The sequence below is a fragment of the Aulostomus chinensis genome, chromosome 8 (genome assembly GCF_037954235.1).
Source record: "Aulostomus chinensis isolate RoL2024-O1b breed Wild chromosome 8, RoL_Achi_v1.0, whole genome shotgun sequence".
Classification (NCBI taxonomy): domain Eukaryota; kingdom Metazoa; phylum Chordata; class Actinopteri; order Syngnathiformes; family Aulostomidae; genus Aulostomus; species Aulostomus chinensis.
In genome coordinates this window covers 29,870,165-29,895,935 of record NC_141327.1, presented here as the reverse complement: position 1 = coordinate 29,895,935, position 25,771 = coordinate 29,870,165, and the positions used below count along the sequence as shown (strand labels likewise).

Below are 25,771 nucleotides of genomic sequence, written 5' to 3'. Positions count from 1 at the left end.
GTGCCTGAGATTCCCTCCATCCCATCAGAGTAAACCAGTTCCCAGTTCAGCCCAGTACAGTGAACAAGTACACATCAGGCCTTGTAATAAATGACGTGGGATACAGTTTTTGATGACGTAAATCTTGTTTATGGTGATCTCTAACAGGACCTGCAGTCACCGGAGGACAGGCGGACAGAAGCCCGGCCTGCGCTGTCAGGATGAGCGCGGTCCCGTCAACGAGGTTCTCAGTCCCGGGGGCGCGCAATGCGCGACTCCTCCCTCCTCACCAAAGCGTGTGAGGTGCTCGCCTCCTCCGCCTCAGCGAGCGCTATTGTTACCAGCACCGGAGCGGAGCGGAGCGCTGCAGCCTCACACCCGCGGCTCCAGGACTCCCCCGCGGCTCCAGGACTCCCCCCGCGGCTCCAGGACTCCCCGCGGCTCCCGAGGACTCGGACCCGAGCTGAGAAGACTTGGTGCAGAAGTTTGTCCAGCGCATTCCCATGGACTCCGGAGTCTTTGCCAAGGTAAGCGACTCGTGCATCCGAGCACACCGAGAGTGAGCCGAACACCAGAATCTGGATGATTCCCGGGGAGGGCCGGTACCGGTGCCACAGGGCCGGTACCGGGACAAAGCGGGCTCACACGTCTCCGAGAAGCTTCTCTTGAGCTCGGTGACTTGGCCCCTGCGTCCGCGCGTCTCTGCCGACGCAGGGGCCGCTGCTGGAGCTCGTCCGGGTCGGTACCTGCACCTCAGGCTCTAAATGAAGAGAAGCGGCGTGTGGAGGATGGAGGCGCGGGTTCGCTCTGATGCAGCAGCTGCCGGGTCCTCAAGGAACTTCTTTAATTTATGAACTGCAGCAGAATTCTAGGGAGAAAAGTTCAGTCCGGTTCAGCTCGAGCATCACGGAGGCAGAAGAACAGGAGGTGAAGTGACGTCACAACAGTCCTAATAATAATATAGAAGATTTACCCGCAGAAAGACGAGAGGAAGCTCCTTAAATGGTGTTTATGGGACAAATGCGAATTAGTAATCAGATTACTTTTTGTGAACTGGTCGCTGTTTGGACCGGAGGAATCTTCACCAGTCCCGATCCTCGCGAGGCGTCGGTGCTAATAAAGGCAGTAGAAGAAGAAGTTTGGGAAAAGCAAAGACCAGAACTCCGCTGCGGAGAGAGCAGAGCAAACATTCCTGCCTCGGTGTCTCAGCAATTTAATTAAGGTTTTAGTGTGATGCTGGGCGAGCACCTCGAGGTGAAGGCTTAACCCCACCCTCTCCGCCCCCCTGTTTCCAGTTTGGACTAATCCCAAGGGTCAGCTAATAAGTGTTCGGGTCATGCCACCATGACAACTAAATAGGGGGGAGACGGGAAGGAAAGCTCCCCAATCAGGGAGTTAATAACCCCATGAAGGAAGTTAAGAGGTACAAGGTGAAGAGGATTGGGTTTTGTGTGTGTGCGTGCGTGTGTGTGTGTGTGTGCGTGTGTGTGTGTGTATATGTATGTGTGTGTGTATATGTATGTGTGTGTGTGTGTATATATGTATGTATGTGTGGTGTGTGTGTTTCCAGTTGTTATCAGCCACACAAACTAAAATCCTCTCCTCTTAGTGGGATTTAAGTGTGCCCCATGGTGCTCTGATGTTACACACACACACACACACACACACACACACACACACACACACCCTCCCTCCAGGTCAGATGTGGGTCATTGTACTGCTGGCTGTGCTGATTTTTATTCAGAAAATAAAACAGAACCCTTAACTTGCTGCTCTCCTCTCCTGCGTGGACGCTCGCTGCCTGAATCTTGTTATTTTTACATTTCTCTGAGTTTTGAAGCCGTCTCGCCCCCCCCCCCCCCCCCCGCTGTGGTCGTCTTTACCATTGCTGTCATTCTTTGGCATTTTTCTTCTCCCCTGACATTTACAGATGTGACAGAGTCTCGCTTCTCGTCTTCTCGTGTCTGTTTTACATTTCGGGTTCCTGCTGTTGGACCCATTTTTGATCCAATCCATCTTTTATGTGGACCAGTGTCACGCTGGCTGTGCCTCAGTGTTCAACTCTGCAGACACTCGCTCAGAACACCTGCCTGCTGGCTCTGCTGAGTGGTGTTCCATCCACATATCATGCACATGACATCATTCCAACCCGGGCGCGTAGCTCCGCCTCGGCAGGGGGAACTGAAGAAGAGGGAGATGCAGAATCGGGTTAAGAAACAAGGTTTTTACAGCCAAATGTGGGGTTTGATCTTAAATCAGCGCCATCCAGTGGCAGAGGCCTGAACGTGGAGGAAAGCCAACCACTGTCATCAGGGCCATTTGAAGTATGGCCAGATAACGACATCAGCTCCGCGCCCGTCCGCCCGCTCTTCTTTCATCACGAATGCTGAGGGAACAACAAATATAAGACGTGTGTTCTTTTCCAAATGTTTTGGAAATAAAGAAAATTGTTCCTTTTTCAGATTTATGATGTTGAACTGTTTCTTCATGTATTCATAATGTGGATCTCATTTAAAGTTTTGATGCTGATAACACCGACATGGTTCGATATCAGCTGTGTCAGCAGTTATCTCACAACATCTCTCGTCCCTAATTGGAAGGGTTTTTTTATGCGCGCCTCATTTTTCATTCATCGCTTTTTGATTCTCGACTTTCTTCAACTTTTCCACTCCTTTCAATCAAACAGCACACAGAAGCCGGAGAGGCTGGTCTCTCCCTCTGCTGGTGCCGCGCAGTGGTTCGGGCTACTTGTCAGTTCATTTTGGAAGCCCAAGGGGGCGTGGCAAGGGGCAGGGCCTAGCAGACGTCTAGCACGGAGCCTGTGACTGCAGATAAATCATTCAGCGCCGGGAACTGAACTCGGCAGCCCAACTGAAATCATTCACGAGCTCCTGGGACTGCAGAACCCAACATGGTTTCCCCTCATTTGGCTCACTGGTTCCACCGCTCGGCGGCTGCGTCTTTCCGATGATACTAAAAATAGAATGTTGGACGAGTCCTGAAGCTTAGATAATTATAATTTGATTTGATTTGTGATGTATAAACAGCAGGGAGCAGCGCGTTGGAGGAGCCAGACTTTCCTTCATAGTTAACAAGTCATTTAGAGATGATCAGTCGGAAATTCGAGGCGACTTCCTGAGCAGCAGTAGGTTTGAAGAAACGGTGGCGGTGCTGCGTCTGGTGTCCGTCTGGTGTCCGTCTGGTGTCCGTCTGGTGTCCGTCTGGTGTCCGTCTGGTGTCTTCAGTGACAAAAAAAGGCTCAAGTTCCGTCTTTACAAGCTGTCTTGATACCGGAGGAATTCTGGACTCAAGCCTTCATCAGCCTGAGCCTGAACCTGCTCACCAGAGGAACTGCTCCGCCCCGGGGAGAGCTGCCCTTTTAGGAACCCGCAAAGCGTGTCTCTACGTACCCCCCCCCCCCCCCCCCAGGGTGTTGTATAAACACAGGAAGGTAAAGAGTGTGACACCGATAGACTCGGTGGAACATTCCTCTGTGGTACCAGGAGGCTCCAGGACAGCAGGAGGGTCTATGGCCAGATTACATATTGCAGACTGAGATTATTACAATAATCCGACCAGCTGCGGTCTGCTGGATTTGCGTAGGAGGCGATGACCACAGGATTGTGGAAGACTGTAAACAATAAAACTGCTAGCTTTTTAGGGCCTGACCGCGGTGCTGGTGCTAACTGTAGTAAACATTGAAGTCAAAAGGAAGTTTTGCATTGTAGTGTTGAGAAAATCTCTCACTGCAAGCAGCCTGACACGCTTTCCACTCTGGTCTGACACCTAATCTGAAGATTACACACCCTGGCCCTCCATTCTCTAGGAGTACACACACACACACACACACACACACACACACACACACACACACACACGTGTCCTTTCATCCCAATCCCACAGCCCTCATGTCTGGAGGTAGACAGCAGCCTGGGGGCCTCACAGAGCAGCACTTCAAAGGGCTGGGGGTCTGGACCTGTGATGTTCAGAGTAACTTGAAGGCACAGGTGAGGACAGAAGGGGTTTCAAAAACACGGTGTAACCAGCAGCGGCGTTTGTCAGCGCTGGCACGCGTGCTGCGGTGGATGGTCCTCGCCTGTGTGTGACAGCAGAGCCTGGGGTGGGAGTCTGCTGGAACGTGTTGCGTCTGCTCCCACCTGCAGCCTCACCTCCCACCTGCAGCCTCACCTCCCACCTGCAGCCTCACCTCCCACCTGCAGCCTCACCTCCCCCTCTGCTCTGCTGCTCCCTGCAGGTCTGTTTGCCGGACTTTGACATAATTCACCAATTGTGCCTCTCATTCCAGTTAACCTGCTTTTAACTAAGATGCATGGACATGCCATACTACTACTACTACTACTACGACTACTGTATCATAGATGCAGCTCAAAGTGTTTTCACATATATAATGCATGTCTGTTGGCGAGAGGAGGTGCTGTTAGCTCTGTGGTGGCCTGTAGAAGGCTGTGAATGGAAATAAAGCACTGATGTGGGAGGAGGTGGACGGCAGCACGTCACCCCTTCACACCTGTGGGCTCAACGACCAGCAGGCGACAAGAACAGGAAGGTACCACCTGCAAAATGTTGTTCCAGGTGGCGAGTCCACTGAGTTGAGGCTGTGCTGCTGCTGTCAAGGACCAACACACGCAACAGTCCAAGCTGGTGTGAATACACACATACTCCACATACTCAAATGCTTTTATTGATTCGTACTGCGCACCCCCCCCCCCCCCACACACACACACACACACACAGAGCTCCTCCTCACACATTCAGACAGTTGAACACACAATCCCAGTGTCCTCCTCGGAGGCCTCGCTGCAGCTAGCAGAGGATTGAGAGGTCGGGAGTCAAAGGGGGACCAGTCTACCCACACACCACATCAAGAAACCTACGAAGCAGAAGAGACACACACACACACACACACACACACACACACACACACACACACACACACACACACACACACACACACACACAGAGGAACGTGGCTGACCCGGTCCAGTTACACACACAAACCTCCCCGAGATGCCCGGGACCTTCAGTCTGACCAGGATGGTACTTGAAGGACTAGCAGATCAAATCAGCAGCCTGAGGCATTTCAACATTCGTGTCATTATTTCCTGTGTTTGTGTTCATATATTCAAGCCATGACAGTGTTCACGTGTCAGTTCTGGTTTGTAGTTCTGTCCCCCTGTGCTTTTCACCCTGACACGCAAAACATTTGATGTTTCTCTACCTCACAGTTGAGGTTGAAGCTCACTTTCCACCATCATCTCAGGCGTCCAGGTAAAGCTCCTGGTTGTTCCTCCCCATGAAGGACTTTTCTTGTGCTGCTGCTACATGCTAGGTTAGCTAACTTGGCGCCCCTTACCAGTCGGTCTTGACTGTTTATAGCAACTAGTGGCTGTACAGTCATGCTCGGTGCTGCGAAGTTGCTCCCAAGGATCAGAGTTTGATAGAATCGACTTTAAATGGGCCGCCATTTTTGTAAGAATGAGCTGTGATTGGTGTGTGGGTCGTTTCTCAGAGCGTCATGTTCTCAGCAGGCTGCAACGTTGGAATGAAAAAAGGTGCACGACTGATAAATCAAGTCAAGATGGCCACTGTCACTCAGCAGCCCTCCGGCTCTCTTGACATCCATGGAGTGACTGCAGTCTCTGCGAGGCAGAGCCGCCCGGCAGGGACACGCCCTCCACCCACTGAGTGTGGATGTGGGCGAGTTTAATGTGGAAATCTCGAGAGTCGATTAAAACTAAGAGCCACTTCAAAGAGGTCGTCGCTGTGCAGCAGCAGCTTTCTGAGAACGGTGGAAGTGCGAGAGTGTCGAACAGCAACCACAACTAACAACTAACTGACTGCAGCTTCTATACGTTATCATAACTTCCTCCACGCCAGTCATGTGATCACGGCCCGCTGCCGTGGATGGATTTGGATGAGGTTTGGTAGGATGACTCATGTCGAGTGACATCTACCTGGAACTGGATCCAGAACTGATGACATCATGATGGCTTGGCTGAGGTAGTTGGGTCAGGTAGCACTGAGTTAGCAGCTCGCTCGTGTTTCATGGTCGACGCGCTCAGTCGCCTCACAGTTGTCATCTGTGAGCAGAGGAGCTGACCTCAGCAACTGTGCCCCTGCAGGTGTGTTTGAATGGAGGTGTGATGGGGGGTGGTTGGTTCCTTCCTACCTTGAGTCGCTGTTGGCTGCCGGTGGGTTTTTTCAGTTTAAAGAGTGTAATCTTTGACGTCCGCACAGGAACAATCAGCCCGACGACCGACCAGCCTGCACCAGGCCCTGCTTGTACGCCTCTTGGGTAATAAGTGATGAGAGGATCCAAGACCCAGGCGGACCCACATGTCCAAGACAAGCAGTTGCCAGGTCACTCGCTGCTCCGTCCGTCCGAGGCCACGTGTCTGACGCTTCAGTCGCCTGGTGAAACAGACGGTTCTTATTTCATCAGTTGAGGTAGCAAGAATGTGCAATGCAATTTCATAGCCTCGAAGCAGAAAACTAACAGAGTATAACTGCGCTGGGTCAGATGGGCTGTTGGCCTCTTCAGAGATTTCTGGCTTCCACCAAACTCGTTTAAATTTGACGGCGGCCATTACTCTGAAGCGTGCAGCTGTGTGTGAGAGAGTTTTAGGAGGGGATACAAGCAAGGTTGCTGCAATTGGAACAATTTGCCTCCTATTACAAAAAAATGGCCAATTACTGTACCGCCGGCTGTTTTCTCTGGTTTGCTTGATTGGGGGGTGTCAAAACTGGATCGAAGGGCTTGGATGGAGGTGGAGGGAGCAGCACCTCAGCTGACCAACAGCAGGGTCAACAGCGGCTCAGTAAAAACTGAGCCAGAACTTTGCTTTTTCCATTTGAGTGGCTCGCCAGACTCTAATAAGTGAAGGTTCTCACCAGCCCGTCTGAAGCAGCTTCATATACAGAGTTTAAATACCACATGATCTTGTGCTTCTTAACCTGAGCTGTGAGATTCACATATTTACGTGCCAGAACAGCATTAGCTGCATGTACGACACGGCTACGCTGCTCGTCCTCTATGTGACGTTGTTTTTTTCCATCTGTATAAGTTGAGAAGAAGAAGTCCGCTTCAGGGAAAGAAGACGGGATTCCAACCGCAGTCCAGTTTGATCTGGGAACATGCGCATACGTCTGCATGTCTGTGCATGCATACCTATGTGTTAGCTGCCCGTTAGCTGCGGCCAACACTAATGTGAGAAAATCGGTTGCGACGTATCTTGAGTTCTATCTCTCAGCAGGTTCACACTTGTGATTTGCACGGCCTAAATGCACGCGGCCATGCTTGGCTGCCCTGCTGGCTGTCCGGGGAGCCTGATCTTATCTGTCACAGGAATTTGAAAGAAGCAGAAGAAGCTTCGTCCGTTGCAACTCCTTCGAAACCGATTTACCGTATTTCTTAAAATAGTGACCGCAGTCTTTATTTACTGCAGATTTGTCAAAAACTTTGTATCGGAGGCTTTTATGTCCTCTAAATTCCAAGTTAAGTTGATTTGTTCGGATCTTTTCCAGTGAATTATTATCATCAGGCAGCAGGAAGGAAGACACAAAAAAAGTGAAGCCGATTTTTTATTGACTTATTTTACCAAACTCAGTGAGAGGTAGAGAATGGGCCAAGAAGATGAGATAGATGAGTCATAGCGCCACCTGGTGACGTCAGTGCTTTTTCTTGTTTTTCCAACACTTGGCCGTCCTCCTGGTGGGACCACATCTCAGATATGGTCAGAACCACCTTGTAGAACTTGGTCACGGGTTACTGTGACGACTGAGAGCTTTCGTTTTATGGTGTTACCGTGACGAGGCGGCCATGTTTGATATTTAAGATCATGAATCTGAAGTATCGTGACTCCACATGCTCGGGTCGCTTCTGAACTTCTCACAATTGATGCGAGTCCAGACCTGAAGAAATCCCCCGGATGAATTGAAGCCATAGCACCACCTAGTGGCAACAGGAAGTAACCCCGATGGAGCAAACATCAGATCAGGAGTCGATTCTGACCCAGTCACTCTTCACGTGTGAGACAAACAAACAAACATGAAAAGACAGCAGTAAAAAAGGGAAGCAGTGCAAAACTGTCACTTCTGTGTGTGTGTGTGTGTGTGTGTGTGTGTGTGTGTGTGTGTGTGTGTGTGTGTGTGTGTACACATGCTCCGTCCCTCCAAGCAACATTATTTCTCTCCCCCTTTCTAAACATCCCTGCAGGCCTCTGGGCTCCGAGTCGTGTGTCAGCGCTGGTCTGCAGCGGAGCGCGGCGTTGCCTCCTCTCCACGCTGCAGCGAGCACCATTAAAATAAATAAATCTATTATTTGCGAAGTGTAGAAAAGTGTTTCTGCAGCCCTTGTCTGTGTCGCTGTGGTGGGCGTGTCAGCAGTGTGTCTGGTGGTGCTGTCTGTCGCTGTGGTCTGGGTCGCTTTGGAGGAATACTGTTTGCTGTAAGTGCGTCAGTTGCTTGGTGCTGTTGATTCATTTCCTGAAATATTTAAGTAGAAGAAGAGAAGTGCGTCCCATAGCGAGGCTTTCCAGAGACCTGGACAGAAAATAAACACAAGCAGCAAGAACGAGTGTGAACGTGACCTTTGAACCGGTAACTTGAGAGCTTTTCCAGGGTCAGAGTCACAGTTGCTTTGCTCAGAAGTAGGAAGAAGTTGTCTCTCATTCACGTGAAGGGGGGGGGGCTTCTGGGCCTGAACCGGCTGCTGAGGGGAATTTGTTGTCTCGGCGTGAAGGCATGAAGTCACAGAAGCATGAACCTCTCCAAACAGATGCAGCGCTCAGATGCAGTCCTGTACTCTGAGTACTACCTGACCAGGACGTGTGATGATGCAATGATTCGACTTTGTCACAGAAAACCCTAACAGGGTTCGCAGAGTGCAGTTACTGCTCACTGGCGTTTTTGATTCTACTTTTACGTGCTGTCTCTGCGCCTCTGATTCCCTCCTGATTAACGTCACCGTGACTTCAGAGTCATTCGACGCCGTCAGTGCACAAAGACGAAGACCAGAATCACCTCGGCCCTCTTGATTCAGCTCTACGATCAGTAACCGCTTTGATTTGAACTGAAACTAAACAAACAGAGCGTTTCCAGTTCCGTGATGCTGGTTTACGTTTACGTTTTCCTCTGAATGTTCGTGCTTTGCATTCTGACCCGTTTGAGACGGACAGACAATCAGAAGTTTAGGAGAGCTTCCTGTTGCTGGTTTGTCTCTGTTAGCTTCAAGGTAACAATGCGTGGCGCTGTTTTCTGACTCCTGAAGATCACTTAAAGATTGTGGGTATTTTTTTTTTTGTCTAGGAAGTATTTTTGCATTCTGAGCCTTTGCTTCCCAGAGTACAGTATCAAAATGTCCCCATGTAAACAACGACTTCCTGACGGGGGCCAAAGTCCAAAGAGCTCATCCAGACTAGAACCGGTTCCACATTTTTCTTGGCTTGCAGACACAATGCAGGTCGTAAGAAGTGTCGACCTGCCGAACCTAAGCCGCTTTCATACTGTGAAAATAATGGCCAGGATCAGGTCTGGTCTTGTAAACCTGATGGCGGCCCGCTGGGCTCTGACTGAACCCCGAAGAGTTAAAAATGTGATTTTCTGTCACTGTGTAAAATGCAGCCTTTGTTTCTTCAGCAGTTGACTGAGGTCTGCTGGCTTCAAGCAGCCAGGTGGACACAGGTCCCACCGATCGGTCCCTCAGCCAGCAGACCTGAGTGGGAGAGTGTTTACTTTGAAGGGTCTGTGAGGCGTAAAGTAAATAGATAAGTGACAAAGTAACGCCCCAACACACACACACACACGCGCACACACACGCACACACACACACACTCTACTTTTTTTGATTTTGTGAATGCATTTGCCAAATCAAATTACAACTCTGTGTGTGTGTGTGTGTGTGTGTGTGTGTGTGTGTGTGTGTGTGTTCTCTCTGGCTGTTTGAGCAGTAAATCTGTCCTCACTCCCTGACCAACACTGGGTTAATGAGGTGATCCAGCAGCAGGGGACAGTTTTCCCGGGTCTTTCAGGTTTGTTCCAGGTTGAATGTGCGTCTGCTGTCCTGTGTGTAACTGGAGGGGTTGGAGCTGGCGTTGCTGGGGCCGCGTTCACGACGGCGCGGCTTTTTCACCTGACAAATATGATCTGGAGAGGTGGAGGGCTCATAAATAGCAGCACTACTCGTTGATTTTCCAGTGCAAATCTGCCATGCTGGTAAATTTCCAGCACAAATTAGTTGGACGCTTTTGGTGGAAACAAAAGTCACGTGACAACACGCTGAGTTTGTTGAGACTGTGGTTGCTGCTGAGAAAGAGGCGGAGTCAGAGTGTTAGAGGCAGTTTTCTTTGTCTTTCAAATGTCAGTTCACACTCTTATGCAAAGAATCACAAATTGCCTGCACAAAAAGCTGCGGAGGACGGCGACCCTCAGGGAGTCGCGGCGTGTTTCACCAGCGCGCCGCTCACTCTGCCGGCTGGAGCTCTGCTGCAGTACGGAGGAGCCGTAGCTGCGCCGTGTCTGTCCGGACTTGTATCAACTGCAAGGGAAGTGTCAATCATGGCAGCACCCAGACCAACCTGCACCCTGCCAGAGGCCATACCTGAGTACCTGACAGCTGGGTTCAGCAGGCCTGAAGGGCTCCGTGTTGGGTCGGGTCCCGTCAGGCCTGGAGGTGAAAGCAGACATGGATGGATGGATGGATGGATGAAGGGAGGAAGGGAGGTGCATAGATGAAGAATTACAGAATTTCTTCTGTTTGTTTTCTTAAAGCTTGAACGTAGATCTGTGTTCACCCCTCGAGCTCTCATGCGTCTGTTCCCTCCACTGCACGCCATCAGCAGCGATGGCGGGAACAGACAGGTACGGAGCTTCATTTGGGGGGAAAACACGGTTAAATTGAAACCTCAGCGAACACTGGCAAGCATTCACAGCCAGCACCGCCGCTTCAGGAACGCTGCTGCCTCCAAACGCCAGTGGCTTATTAAGATGAGCGACAAGTGATGGCGAGGCAGGAGCTGACAGACCAGAGTGGGCGGGACCAACACTGCGTGCAGTGGTGGAGATGAGACTTGTTTTAGAGAAGCTGGAAGAGTTTCCAACCATAAAAATACACATGGGTTCTTGAGGAAAACCTTCAAGCTTGGCTTCATCGACTGCGTATCAGGGAACCTGCAGTTTTGTTTCTCAACGCTTTATTCAACTGTGAGAGTTGTGATTTTACCACAGAGACTTGAAATGTAGTCAGAGAAAACGCAGGAGACCGCAGGGCTTCCCGTCATCCGTTCATGAGAATGTAACGTGTTTGAATTCACGTCAGCATCTGACAAATTGATGACAGGAACTGAAAATTACCCTTAAATTTTCTTTTTATTCCCCTACATTCCTGGAATACTGCCATGGCAGAGAGGCTTTCCTCTGTTGCCACTCGCACACCTGTACAGGTGACATGCTCATTTCCCAGTGCTGACAGACGGGGCACGCTCACAGTAGCGTGTAGTCGTGGCGTGTGAAGGCGTGCGTGCAGCACACACAGCCTCCTGCAGCTTTGTGGGTTTTGTCTCCTCGCTGAAAAAACGGTGTTACCAGATGTGAACCTGAATCAAGGTGTGTAGCGACTGTGTCAGGAAGCTCAAACCCCACTAGGTCCTTGTTGCTCCCCCTGCGTGCCTCACAGCACCGGGGTCGTAGCAGGAGCACCGCTTCAGCACTGTCAGAATCTTTGGTTGCTCAACATGCCAACACTTTTTAAATTGAAACTTTTATTCTGCACCTTTTTTTAAAGTTCTGTGGATGTTTTATTTTTTAAAAGTCAGACACCCCGTAAATACAACACATTTTAAAAATCCCGCCGCTTCAAGAGAGAGTCTGAACAACAGAACTCAGGTTCTACTACACGTTCTAGTCCCTCACCATCTGTTATCCTCGCATCACACAACCCTCGTCTACTCAAAATCAAAATGTTCTCAAAACGCAGTAACCGTTATTGGAGGCATATGGCGAATAAAGAGCAGATGTTAATGAGGTATGCGCCCGCCATGTTGGTGAGGTGAGAAGCTGCTGGTTTCTACAAAGTTGTGCTTCTGTCAGAAACTCTTCCGTCATGTCGTTGACTACGTTGTTGAGCAGTTGCAGAAAGGTGACAAACCTTCAGTAACTTCAGTCACGCATGATCATCAGATCGCGGTACGTCAAGGATAAGGAGGATGTGAACCTTCAAACAAGAGCTGCGCTGACGTGCGTCCAGACAGCTGATGTCATTGACGCAGAAGCCAAAGACACTCCCAGGCGGCGCTGAAAGCCCCTCCCTCATTTGGACGGGCTCATGTATGAATCCTCGTCAGTACTTGGTTGGAACTCACATCATCACGTCAGCAGCAGAACCCTGCGACGTAGAACCCGAGGCTCCGTTGTCTGAGCGCTACGACGCCCAAACCCTCCGTCCAGCTGGACGTCTCATCCGGAACAGCAGTTTGATAGAGGAGCCAGTGGACAATAGCAGCGCTCAGGCTTTGAAATGCCAGGAAGGAATGTGGCGATGATCAATGCGATGAGTTACACCTGCGTCTGACAGCTGCAAATGTGGAGAAGTGTCAGACTGAAATATCTCATCTTTCAAAATCTGCCTACTGTGGCGTTGAAGAGTTTAGATATCAAAGGTGCTGACCTGGAGGCCTCAGCTTCAACACCTGTCAAATATTCTACTTTAAAAACGACTTTAATCCATTTTCTTAAAAAGGACCTACATTCTGATGGAACGTGTTTACGTATACGTGCTAAACGTAGCAATGGCGACCTCACCTGAACCTACAGCTGCTCACAGAGTCACATATACACCCTCAACTGTCAGTCAACGCCAAGTCAGGTCATCACTGTACAATACTTGAGACGTAAAAGAGCAGATGCTCCCGTCTCCTCACGCTCACCACGGATCACCAGCTTGTGTCTGCGACTTCAGATGAAGAGGCTGGAGGTCCAACAGGTTCTGAACGCAGGGAGGAGAACCGACAAGCAGCAGCAGCACGCCTGAATCCTTCCTGCGTGGCGATCATAGCGGCGGCAGCTTTGCTGGCACCTCTGCCATACCTGAGTCAGACACCACAACACCTGCTGTCGCCGCCGCCACATGAGCCAAGAGCGCTGTCAGATGATGATTGATTATCAGGCAGTAATCCAGTTTCACAGCATTCATGTGATTGTCCTCCCACCGGTGCTGCTGCTGCTGCTGAGAGTGAGCAGTGGAGGCGGCTCACTAGGGGGAGGTGAGCTCTCACTCCCTCCCTCCTCCAGCAACTGCAGTCCTGAAATAAATGTCCGTCACATTTAGAGACTGTATCAATGAGGAGCCAATCAGAGGGGGAGGAGATGGTTTCATTTGACAGGATTCCATCATTCCCCACCTTGACCCCTGACCCACATGAAGGCTGAGACAGCCAGACCGATGCCCCGGCAACACCGGAGCTATGGAGTCGCTTCCCAGCTGCTGGTTGTCCCTGTTACCAGCAACGAGACAGCAAAGAGAGGAATGCCAGTCAAGCAGGTTAAGACCAGCTACAGACGACTGGTTCCCATCGGCTCATCTGGAGGTTTGAGGAAATCTGGAAAAATCTTTTCCAGTTTTGCAAAGTTTTTCTGTTCACTTGAGGTGGTTTGGAGCAGAGCGAATGCATGAGACGACGCTTTGGCTGCTGGAAAGAGGAGAGAAAACAGAGCGCCGCGCGTTTCCAGCGTAGCAACAATCTCCTCCTCATCCGATTCTTTAAAGTAAGAGAACTCCACGTGTTTGTCTCGTGTGTCGTCCTCCAGGTGGGGGGAGTTGGGGGCTCCTGCTTGCGTCCTTGCCTGTTCATTGTGTATAATCATCAGAATTAAGTTTCCAGGGACCAACATCTGTTTGGTGTGGAGGTGGCCAGACCTCCTGGAGAAAACCCTCCAAACATACCCATCCCATACAGAAAGGACCTGGAACGGCCTGGGCTTGAACTCAGGCCCCCGTGCTGAACCCTGACCAAATATCAACCTGGCAAATACTGAGTCGTGTTCAACGTTTCGACGACTTATTTAGCTTGCAGCCTCGTGGGTGTGTTCCTCTCTGTGGACGTCCTGGTTTTCGTGCTGTTTTCTCTGTGGTACCTGAACCACCCCACACAAAGTCTGTTGTCCAAGCGGCGTTTGTTCCTGGTCTGAACGCGGCCCACTCGATCTGATTCAGCTAGGCTGAGGGGTTCGGGGGCTACAGCTGCCTCTGATTGCATGGAGGGGGTTTGCTGAAGTTCTCGGGGTTAAATGTCACGAGCTGTTGGGATAAGTTGGTTTGTTTGTCTCATGTGAACCAACCCTAAACAAGCGTGCGCGCGCGTGTGTGTGTGTGTTCTAACATGTTCTAACACATGTTTGTACATGTATGTCACATCCCCGTGCAACAGTCGGGCTGCAGATCCTCGTGTATTCCCCCTCTTACACAATAGCTGCTCAGGTTTGGAGTTCAGAGACTGGAGTTGTTAAACCGCTGAGCTTTTTAGGCATGAGGTAACAGGATATTCCACTTTGGGGAGTTTCGGGGGTGTGGGAGTTGAGGATAAGTTTGTACCACTAACTCACGTCCCCTTTTTTTCTCCTCTGTGAAAATGAAGTAATCTCCCTGTAGAATATCTCTCTAACATAATTTATGCTCCCCTCTTGTTTTTTCCCACCTCCATTCCAGACGTTCCTGCCTGTCTTCATCCATTGCTCCTAAAATTCATCCCAGCTATTCCTCTCTGTCCCGGTGAAGGTGCCGGTCTCTCCTCTCCCTCTGGCGACCTTCTCCTCTCATTATTTTCTGTTCATGTAATCCGACTTTCCAGCATCCTACCCATCCAGTGGCGTCCTGCTGCGGTGTTTGCTCACGGCAGGAAGACCTAACAACATCTTGTGGGGCTGTGAGTCTGAGCATCACCTTCACTTGAGCACCTGAAGCTCCTTGTCGTTTTGCTAAGAGAGACACAACAAACACAGTCATCATGGTGTCATCACCACGTTGAGGGCGTTTGGCTCTTACAAGTCATCAGACATGAACTGGTGACAAAGTCTGAGTTGATTCTTTCCAAAATGTAGTGCAAGGTTTTATATTACATTTGTGTGTGTGTGTGTGTGTGTGTGTGTGTGTGTGTGTGTGTGTGTATCTACGGCTATCAAGAGTAAAAAGAAACACTTGTGACTAAGCAGCTACACACCTTCCCTCATCCTCAGCAACTGTGCATGTTTTTGTCAAAAGTATCTGCGGTTGCTCTCGACCCTCCCGGCGTTCCAGGCTCTTCCTAATGCTCCGGCTGGAACCGGGAGTAAACAAAATGAACAATACTGAGACTCCCCTCCTGGCAAGCTTCGACCGCAGGAGCCCCTTTGATGTCTCAGCCCTCCGTTGGAATGAGGAGAAAAATAGACAGACTGAAGAAGAAACGCTGTCCTGCTTCAGCGTTGCTCTTATTGCATAGTTTTATCATTTTTTTTTATCAAGCAACAATATTGATCTCACAGATGAAGTTGTAGTTCTAAGCAATTGAAACTGAATTCTTACATGAATGACATGAATTCTGAATTAGAGGAACAGCTGCCGGGGCTTCACACACTGGTCAACGATCGCCGTCCTCAGCTTCCGTGTGTCGCCAACCTTTTATTCTGAAACACAGCAGACAGCATCGAGTTTTCGGAAGTGCAACTTCTCTTGTGCCACCCAGATGCCCTCAGCACCACCAGCACCAGCTTTTCTCTGTTCCCCATTGGAGGAGTGCTGGAGATGTTGTGTTCTTTCTGCAGTAGTTTGAGAGAAAAGAACTCCGTCAGGTCTGACAGGCCTTGTTTACAGCAGACGGTGGATGAATGGAGTCACTCATCAGCTACCAGCTATTAAAACACCCAAATCCTCTCTCTCCTTTGTGTCCCTCCCCTCTCAGGCTACCTCTCTCAGTGTGTGTGTGTGTGTGTGTGTGGGGGGGGGGGGGTCTCTCTCTCACTGCCTTTTTTCCCTCTCCACCTTTCTCTTATCACGGGGGAGTACCGAGATTTATGTGGGCCTTTCATTCTGTCTCACAGTGAGAGATGGCTGCAGTGTATTGTGGGTAACAGAATCCAGCTGTGTTTTAGACTGTGTCCCCGCTGTTTTGTGTGTGTGTGTGTCTTGTGCAGTTCTCGGGTGTGTGTTGACCTGTTTCATGTCATTTTGACGGCCATGTTTCTCCTTCATGGTGGAACCTTATCTACACTCTTACAAATAGCTGAGGACACGTTTGGGTGCTGGGAGTCTTAACAGCGCGGTGCTCTGGTGCATGTGAGTAGAACTTGATGGAGGAGAGCTGGTCCTACCACATAGCTCTATTCATGTTTTGACTGTGAAGGTTGATCTGGGAGGTGGCTTGGCTTGGTGATATCGGTCAGTGTCAGACACCAGCAGAGGCCCAAGGTGCTAAAACTGAGAGCATCCAGAGATGGAGGCGACACACCAGTTGTAGTAACCGAAACATCATTTTTTTGCGTGTACTTCCATGTCAAGGTGACCTGTTTCCAGTAGTTATGTTCAAGGTATCATTTGTGGGAGGGTAATTTTAGCCTTAGCATGCTAGCACTGGTGCATCTTGTCTTGTCATAGCACTCTGGTGCCATCACACTGCAGGGGTCCAAACCCAGGAAGCCAGGATGCTGCACAAACCCCGGTGCATTGCACACTGCAGAGGTGGAGCCGGTGTTCGTGTCCCAAAAATCTCCAATATTAACAACTTGATTAAATGTCCTTTGTCATTAAGAGGTCATTAAGATTGACGGTCATAGTGCTTAGAGCATCGACGTCTCTTTGGAAGCTTCTGGCTCGTACTAAATGTTGAGATCCCAAGTTTGGCTGCTCAAACATCAAATGAAAATCAAATCCGTGGTTTACCACCAGGATATGAGAGCTCGTCCCATCCTTCCATCGTCCCTGCTCGTCTCCTCCCTGAGATGTCCTGAGTTCTTGGACAGGCAGTGAGGAGAGAACCCGAGGGGCCAAAATAGCGAAAGACAGGACGAGGTGCTGCAACACTGACCACCTTCATCATGTGACCGAGTGACGGATCTCCATGGCAACGTGGTCCTCCGGTCATTTAAAGTGACAGGAAGAGTGACCTGACTCAAACCAGGTCACAGGGCACGAGGGTGGGGGGCTGACAACTGCTGCACCAACTGACTTGAGGTTTTTGGGGGATTTTAGCACTTAAACCTTCGGATTCAGTGAGATTTAGAAATTCGCATTATATTTCCTCTTCACTGCTTTGCAAGCAGAAATTGTTTACGAGACGTTTTATTTCGAGCAGCCTGTGCTTTGATCCCGGCATAATTCCATTGCTTACTATCTAATAAATTTATTTTTCAAAATTAAATTTCCATATCCCTTCCATTTCGCTTTATCTTCCTCCCCCTGAGTTAAAATCCCTCTGAGCGTTGCCAGTTTCCCCGTCAAGTTTTCAGACATCGGGACTCTTGAGCTGCTTCTTCCTAAGCAAACCTGTCCAAATGAATTGGATTGAATCGATGTTATCAACAGTTTAGAAATAAAGATGTTTTTGGTTACACTATTTGTCATCTCACTCTATTATCCAGGACACAAACTTGTGCGCAGACAAACGCCAAAAACGATCCCGGTTGCTTCCTCATTTCCTGAAGTCCTGCAAGCATGTGTCTCACACTCAGAGCATGTTTTCTTCTGGTATGTTTGTATGTAGAAACCATGTAGCTGCACCACTGCAGACTCAGTTTCATGGACTAAAGACTGTGTCATAAATACAGGGAAGAAGCTGAAAGGGTTTTTAGTCTGCCTCAGGAAGGGTCACCCTGGGTGGGCCAGGCGACCCTGGGCATCAGCCCCTGGGTCTTGATTCCATGTCTGGTAACTAAGGGTATGAAACAGCTGATTCACTCTGATGAAGTCATTGTTGGTGTTTTTATATATATATTGTGTGTGTGTGTGTGTGTGTGTGTGTGTGTGTGTGCGCGCGCGCGCACACAGAGAGAGGGAAGCATGGGTTTGTGTTTTCTCGTGGATCAACACAAAGGCGTGAAGAATAAAATCCTCAAGCATTTATTTTAAAGCAAACACTTGTGCTTTAAAGAGACTAAGGAAAGAAATTCTTTGCTCCGGTTGTCACAGAATGTGTGTACATAAAACCAATTGACTTACTGTCTCATTTATTGTCCTTGGAAGGAAACTGATTAACAGCAACCATTGTCTCCCTCTGTTCTGTCTTTCAGAGCTTTGAGACTGACGTCACCATGCTGCCTTGTGTCCTGCTCCTCTTCCTCTCATCTGGTCTGGTTGTGTCCCTCGAGTGTCCGGCAGACTGTAGCTGTCAAGGCCAAGAGTCGATATTCTGTATAAGTCGACGGTCCAACACAGTGCCCCGAGTCCCCGCTACCACCCAAAACCTCTATATTTTTCAAAACGGCATTGACACTTTGTCCCAGGATGATTTCAGAGGTCTTGGGGAGTTGGAGTTACTAGATCTGAGCCAGAATGACCTGGGAGAGGTTCCGGATGGTGTGTTTGAGATGTTGTCGAAGCTGAAGAACTTAGATTTGTCCTCTAACCACATCACCCACATTTCCAAAGACAGCTTTTCTGGATTGGTCAAGCTGGAGAGGCTGTATCTCCACGCAAACCGCATCCAGAGCATCCATGAGGAAGCATTCGAAGGTCTAGAGATGCTACTGGAACTCAAGCTCCAAGGAAACCAGCTCACGTCATTGCCATCCCTGAATTTCCACAGGCTTCTGCTTCTAGACCTCAGTTCCAACAAAATTCAAACCCTAGGACCCTCAGACCTCCAGACTCCGCACTTAGAAGCCCTTAAGATGGCCTCTCTGGGGCTTACCTCTGTGGATGATGATCTGATAGCCTCCCTGGGGAATCTCCATGACCTCGACATCTCCCTGAACCAGCTCGTCGAGATCCCACAGGCCCTAAAGCAGGATTCCCTCAAAGGGCTGATCAAGCTCAGCCTGGCAGCCAACCCCTTGGGTGAGCTCAGGAAGGAAGACTTCCAGAAGCTGACTGGGCTCCAAGAGTTGGATCTCAGTGGACTTAATCTACAGGGATTTCCCCAGGGTTTCTTCCAGACATTTCCCAGATTGACGCAACTGACAGCAGCTGAGAATCCCTTCAACTGCTTGTGTCCACTAGCCTGGTTCCCTGTTTGGCTGAAAGAGAAGAATGTGAAGCTCGGGAGGCCTGAAGAAACCAGATGCCACTTTCCCCTAGTAAATGCCGGTATCATGCTTTCAGCGCTAGAGCACAAAGATTTTGGATGTCCACCTTCCACAACGGTGCTGATTGGTTCCCCCATTGGGAGTACTCCTGTTCCCCAGATGCCCACCACACCTCCAGAAACCCCCCATACCAATGCTATCCCTCCTCCTCCACCACCCAGTCAGGAAACCCTGTCCTCTAAAACAGACAGCAACCCCTTTCCATCAGAGGCTCCAGTCTCTCCCAGCTCGACCAGTGTGGAATATGATCAGCACATCTGCCCTCCAAACATCTGCCTCAATGGCGGCACTTGTAATTTTGACCCGTTGGGGCAACTGGGCTGCCTCTGTCCCTCAGGAACCTCAGGCCTCTACTGTGAAAATGTAGATGAGGTTCCTGCGCCACCGAAACCTTCAGACACAGAAGTCTCGGTGGTTCTTCCTGCAGTGCCTGCCGATTTTGATGCCATCAGCTCACGCCAGGTGACCTCTACGTCTATTCTTCTTGACCTGCACCGCTTCATCGAGACACGGCCAAACATCCGTGGCATCAGGTTGACCTACCGTAACCTCTCAGGCCCTGACCGCCGCCCCATCATTCTGAGTGTGCCTGCATCCTACCCCGAGTACACTTTGCGTGGTTTGAGACCCAACTGTACCTACTCAGTCTGTGCCAGTCCTCTGGGTGAGAGAGCTAACTCCAGGGCCAACAGCTCTGGAGAACCAGGGTCATGCACAGAGGCTCGCACCGTAGGAGTTCCACTTACTTCCTCAGAACCCAGGATGGAGACACAGAGCCAGCTCACCTATACTCTCATACCGGCCCTGGCTGCTCTGGCCCTGGTGCTGGGGTTGGCTGTGGTGGCTGGTTTGATCATTTGTTTGCGGAAGAGGAGGCAGACCAAGGCAGGAATGGAGCTGGAGCTGGGCCCTGCGGATCCTGATCCCATGGAAATGGAAGGAATCAAGGCCTGCCCAGAGAACGGGGGGAATGGTTCCCTCCCCATCAAACAACCTGAGATTGACCGCTGTCATACTCCTCAGCCGCCGTCACCCTTGCAACAAAATGGGAGTTTAGACTATGAGGTGCCGTTGATGCAAGGACACTCGCCATCAAATAACAATCTGGCGGTGCTAAAACCATCTTATTTCTAAGATGCAATACAATACAAACTCTTGGAATGAATTTGGGAAGCGTTGACATGTCCTTCAAGACCAGTGAAATCTTTCTCCAGCTTGCGTTGTGGTTGAAAATCTAAATTTCATTCCAATTTCAGACATCCACAATTTGACTAGTGGCACTTAGTATCCTTTGTTTTCAAAAATGGCATCACTACTGACTGGATTGTCAATTTTAGGGATAATGAATGGTGAATTTTAGGTAACCGCATATTGGAAATGTGCTGAACCACTGTGGGACAACGAAGAGGATTTGGGAGAGTTAGACGGAGGTGAAAGTGTTAAAGTGCAATCGACTAAAAGAGTCTTTGTAGCGGACTAAAAACGAAAGTGCCTTTTTGCAAGACTGTAAACAATGGCTCACTTTTGAGAAGAGTTCTTAAGCTGAGGGAATGAGCTGTATTTCTGTTGCTGGATCTGGGAGATTATGGACTACAGAACTGGAGGAAATGACAGTGATATAAATAAAAACAGCGAAGCAGATTTAGCCTCGGCTGGACCACACGTCCTGGTACTAAATGGAATTTCAAGTGACTCCAGCTGCTCCTCGGTGATTATAAAAAGAACTTGAGCTGAAAGGAGATACTTTTCAGTGTCTCGGCCACAAACGACTCCAAGACTGAGGGTCACACACGGAAATGCAATTCTACAAACATTATAGAAAACAGTGTTTTGTAAAAACTAGCAATGGGTCCATAAAGGCTGCCTGAAATCCTTGTTTTTGCTGTTGTGTAATCAGAAAGTTAGTTTTTACACAGATTTGGATTGTGAACACATGAAGCCCTCAGCTCCTTGAGAGACAGTTGCTGTGAAAGTGAAGTGGACTGATTGAAGAACCATTCAGAACAGACTTGGCCTGCAGCGGCAGGAAAGCTATTTTTCTCGCTAATATTGTGATATGATGTCCGTTCTTGTCATTTTCTACGATGTTACATTGCTGTTGAAGTCAGTCTCAGTGTTGCGATCGTGAGGTAAAACATTGTTCCTCTCTGCTGAAAAGGCCTTTATGGATTTGATCATTTCTGCTTTTTATGTCAAATGTAGCTGAAACTGTCTTACAGCGCATGTTGGGTTAATAGCAGCTCGGTTGTTTTTGAAGACAGACAGACACACACACACACACAACAACTAACAGTAAAAAAAATCAACTAAAACAAAGATTAGATTAGAACTTGTAATTAGTGCTGAGTTAAAAATATCCGAGGGAGCCATCAAGTGACTTTAACGACCAACTCTCAGACACGTTCTGTTCTCTGCCGTCGCTCCATGAGGACTTGGTTCAGCCTCAGACTACAGAACTCCCAAACGACAGCGTCCACTCACAGAGAGCAGCACACGCGCACTGGGGCGGGAAGCCACGTTTAAAGAGCCAAGAGGCCATTTTTCTGAGTTTTAAGCACTCATTTCCTCTCCGAGCAGCTGACCGGATCATCTCTCCCCCCTGTGGCCTCGAGTTCCTTCACGCCCTCCGTGTCGGCATCTGTCCCTGCTCTGAGTCCATCCGCTGCAGTTCTGGTCAACAAACATGAGCTTGTGTCTTTGAAGATGACAAACAACCAGACGGTGGTTTATTTGTCATCTTCTCGCCTTTATGGATCTGAAAATATCACTTGCTTTCAGTGCCTCTCCTTTTTAAGAAAGTCCTAATCCCAAATAATAGGAGATAGCAAAGTCGAAGCCTCAGCAACGTCGGCGTAGACGAGCTGTCCTTCTGTGTCATGTTGCACGCTGAAGTTTATTTTTAAAAACAAAAAGGCCTGTTGTGCGTCAGAAGACATTGAATCTTACATCATGAACTGAAAATATTAAACAGAAAGAATTGGAATGAAATTTTCTTTCAATGCAGACCCAATTTATCAGGTTTTTAAAGAGAACACAAATTTTTGCTCATCTGACGGTTAAAAGCTCAGATGGCTGATATTAGTGTGTGTGTGTGTGTGTGTGTGTGTGTGTGTGTGTGTGTGTGTGTGTGTGTGTGTGTTTCCAGTGCGTGCTCTTAAAATCCAATCCATGCACTACACCGCAGCGCTGTCCAAAAACAACGTACCCCTCTGGTTCACCACTTTCTTCCCTCTGTCAGATTTCCAGCTTAAACACAGACGCAGATGCTCGTAGTTCTGCTCGCCCCTCAAACATCAACTGGAAGACTTTCGGCGTTGCTTTGGACAGCGAAGGGGGCAGGAAATATTTCACGTTTTCATCATGGTTGTTCCAGTTGGCTCCGTCTTTCTTCCGTGCAACCTGCCTTTTCTGTACAGCTTCTTTTTTTTTGTTCTTGTTTGTTCTGAAAAAAAAGTTGATCATGTCAATGTTCAGTTGTTTACCAAGAAATTAATGCTGAGAAAAAGAACAGTATTAAAGAGACCTACTTTTTAAAATGTCTGGTCTTGTGTCCTGTCAGGAGAGGCTGGCTGTCCATGACAAACACTCACAACATCAACAACAACGGCAGACGATCAACAACAACGTGACTTTGTACTGAAGATATTCAGAGAACGATTTATGGACACTCAGGGGTTGTTGACAAATCAGTTTAGTCAAAAAATGGTGGCACAACTTTTTAAGGTTTGCCAGAAAAGACGACCACGTGACAAAGCCAGTTGTTTTACAAAATGTGGAGTTTTTGGAGGAGTTCTCTTCAAAGGCCTCATGCCTCCTCCCTCCTAGAACATTTCTGACGAAGTCTTGATGGGACGGACTCATGGTTTGTGCGATTGCTTTCAGCTGTGCTTTTGCCACTTTGACAAGTTCAGATGTTGCTGTGAAGAAGTCACAAAAACACATTCACTTGTACATTAAAGTACAACTGAACTGGTTCTCAGCACAAAAAACCTCCCTCAAAGTACAGCTCTTCCTCCTGCCCGATGGGGAACAGTTGGAACTGGTGGAGCGTTGCCGAGCTTGTCAGTGTCACTTGTCCCTTGTCGACCCAAATCAACAAAGTTGAAACAGATTCCAGCCTTTCATTCCATTCCAGTGACATGAAAATCCAATTCCAAGAGATTCTTCTAAGGATGCTGGACGACTGACAGAAACCACTGCGGTTAAGAGGGTGGATTTCTAAGGTTATCATTCTGAATTCAACAGAAAATTACTGAGGGGTAAACATTGAGTTGTTTTGTTTGTTTTGGGCTGAATCAAGGGTTGTGTTTCCCCCTGGGATGGTGCTGAAGTAGCAGCAGAGAGGACACGGACACAAAAGTTAGCTAAAGTTATCAGTGACGCAGACTTTTCCTGATGTGTGGCTTCTCCTCTCGCAGCCGAGGCTTTGCTTCTGAGCGTCTTGGTATTTGAAAGCAGACTTGATTTTATTGTAGCAGGATTTTAATGTTCCACAGCTGCAGTGAGACGCTATCAGTTAAAACAAAGCCCAAATTCACAGCCGTCAGCCCCCCAGTGTTGCTGCTCTACAGTCCAGCCGGCACGTGACTGCTGCAGGGTGATGGGGGGGGGGGGTCCTGGTTGTAATGAGTGCAGTCAAGACGTGCTGGGGGTGGGTGGATGAAGTTACTACAGCTTCAGACAGATTGTTGGACTTGATAATGGTTCCCAAACAGACTGCTAACCTCCTCTCCCTCTGTGTGTGTGTGTGTGTGTGTGTGTGTGTGTGTGTGTGTGTGTGTGTGTGTGTGTGTGTGTGTTCTACATGAACCACATTTGTGTGATTATCAGTTGTGACCTGCCCTCTTGTGTATTGTCCATGACAGTGAGACATGTCAACGTCGACTCCAGCTTCTCGCAATCTAAACGTCTCGTTCATGTCTTTCTGAATGTGAATATCTGTCGCCGGGAAGATTACAAGGTTTCTCCTAACGGTAACGGATCATCACCGTTTGCACCGTCACCATACAGCAAGGAGGTTCCGGGTCAGTGCATCGTGTTCATTCACTTATTTGATCCATGGAAACTAAAACATGCAAGAACGCGTTTCTTCTTCTTCTAAAAAGCTCCAGCAACGTTCGTCGTGTACGAAGAGCTTTGTTCGATTATTGATTAGGTGGATGCCTTCATCAGGGTCAGGAAGAGCCCTGTTACCAACATCCACTGTACAGACCCTGAGCAGGCAAACCTAGAACCTAGAACCAACCATCAACACATCTGGCACTGACCAGGGAGGCAGCGACAGGAAGTGAATCAGGTTCAGACGCTGGACACAGTAAGACAGGAATACGCCTGCAAACTTAACCACGGAGGATAAAAGAGAAACAGGTAAAGTTAATGAACGAAGGAATGAATGCTTCATTTCCTGTACGGACCATCATCCTGCATTCCTGGGTGCCTTTCTGCTCTTTGGAGGGTTGGTAGGCTGCAGTCAAGCTTCTAGTCCCCGTGGATCTGGATGAAACCGATTCAGTGGACGCATTTGCAGCATGTGATGACTCACCAAACCAGAATCAGTTTACAGTTCCATTCATAGCAGATCTTTTTTTCAAGGAATCTTAGCAAACACAGTTTTGTTTCTACTTTTATGTCATAATTACTGAAGGAAGATCCTCCACTGTGTGACTGGAGCAGACATTCACGGCGATCCCAGCACCTTCGCCGGAAGGGAGACCCCTAAACAAAGAATGCGTCCAGTCGTCCTGTACTGTCGGGTGAGTGTGTGTTTGGGTCGGTACCTCGGCCGGTAAGCAGATAATAGATGATAATAATGTCAATAATAATAATAATAATAATAATGATAATGTCAGCTTGACTTTTGTAACCTGTGAAATCTTCAAACTGCAACTGATAAATGAAACACCTGCATGACATTTATGTTTGTTATGCTGCTGGACTTCACCTCCTTCCTGCATGTCTCTCCTCAGAGATGAACGCTGGTTCATTATAAGGGGGGGGGCTTGTCTCAGGTCTTGGTGAACTTGCCTTCACGGTCAGACAGAAACCAGCTCCAGTGTTCATGTTGCTGCCTCTGCACTGACAGCGCCACCTCCCTGTCGTCCTGCGGCGCCGGTGCTACGTGCTCCTGGCGCTCTCCCACCAACAAACACGCAGAGAAGGAAGACAAGGCTCCTCCTTCCTCCCTGACATGCAATACGAGGCGTAACTGAATCAGCTTTAATTGTGCAACCCAAAGGTCTCCCCTTACCCAGGACCCTTAATGACTTCCATGCTCTCAGAATGTTCCGTAATGAGCTCGTCTTTACGGCGGCACCAGCAGGACCCACCTGGAATCTCACTCGCTGCTGGAACTACAAATATCTCACACACGAGATTTCCTCTTCAACAAAGAGACTGAATCTAGTAAACCACGTCGAGGATGGCAGGTCTCACCTGCGATTAATCATTGTCTCGTCCAACTGAACTCTTGGATGCAGCAGCAGATCCCCGGCCCGTAGAGAACCCA

At 49.0% G+C, this 25,771-nt stretch overlaps 1 protein-coding gene across 1 annotated transcript; it reads left to right on the top strand.

Moving 5' to 3' along the window:
* The first annotated feature begins 167 nt into the window (after positions 1–167).
* vasna (vasorin a) lies at positions 168–22,787 on the top strand. The gene is made up of 2 exons (XM_086212346.1): positions 168–506; positions 18,253–22,787. The coding sequence occupies exons 1-2, from the start codon at positions 483–485 to the stop codon at positions 20,398–20,400; spliced, it is 2,172 nt and encodes a 723-aa protein (XP_086068472.1). The 5' UTR covers positions 168–482; the 3' UTR covers positions 20,401–22,787.
* Positions 22,788–25,771: the final 2,984 nt, after the last annotated feature.

What these genes read in the sequence shown, in the direction of transcription:
- vasna (XM_086212346.1), top strand. Translation starts at nt 483, where the DNA reads ATGGACTCCGGAGTCTTTGCCAAG. An exon ending in ACTCCGGAGTCTTTGCCAAG is followed by an intron (nt 507 to 18,252) that starts GTAAGCGACTCG and finishes TCTGTCTTTCAG; the next exon opens with AGCTTTGAGACTGACGTCAC.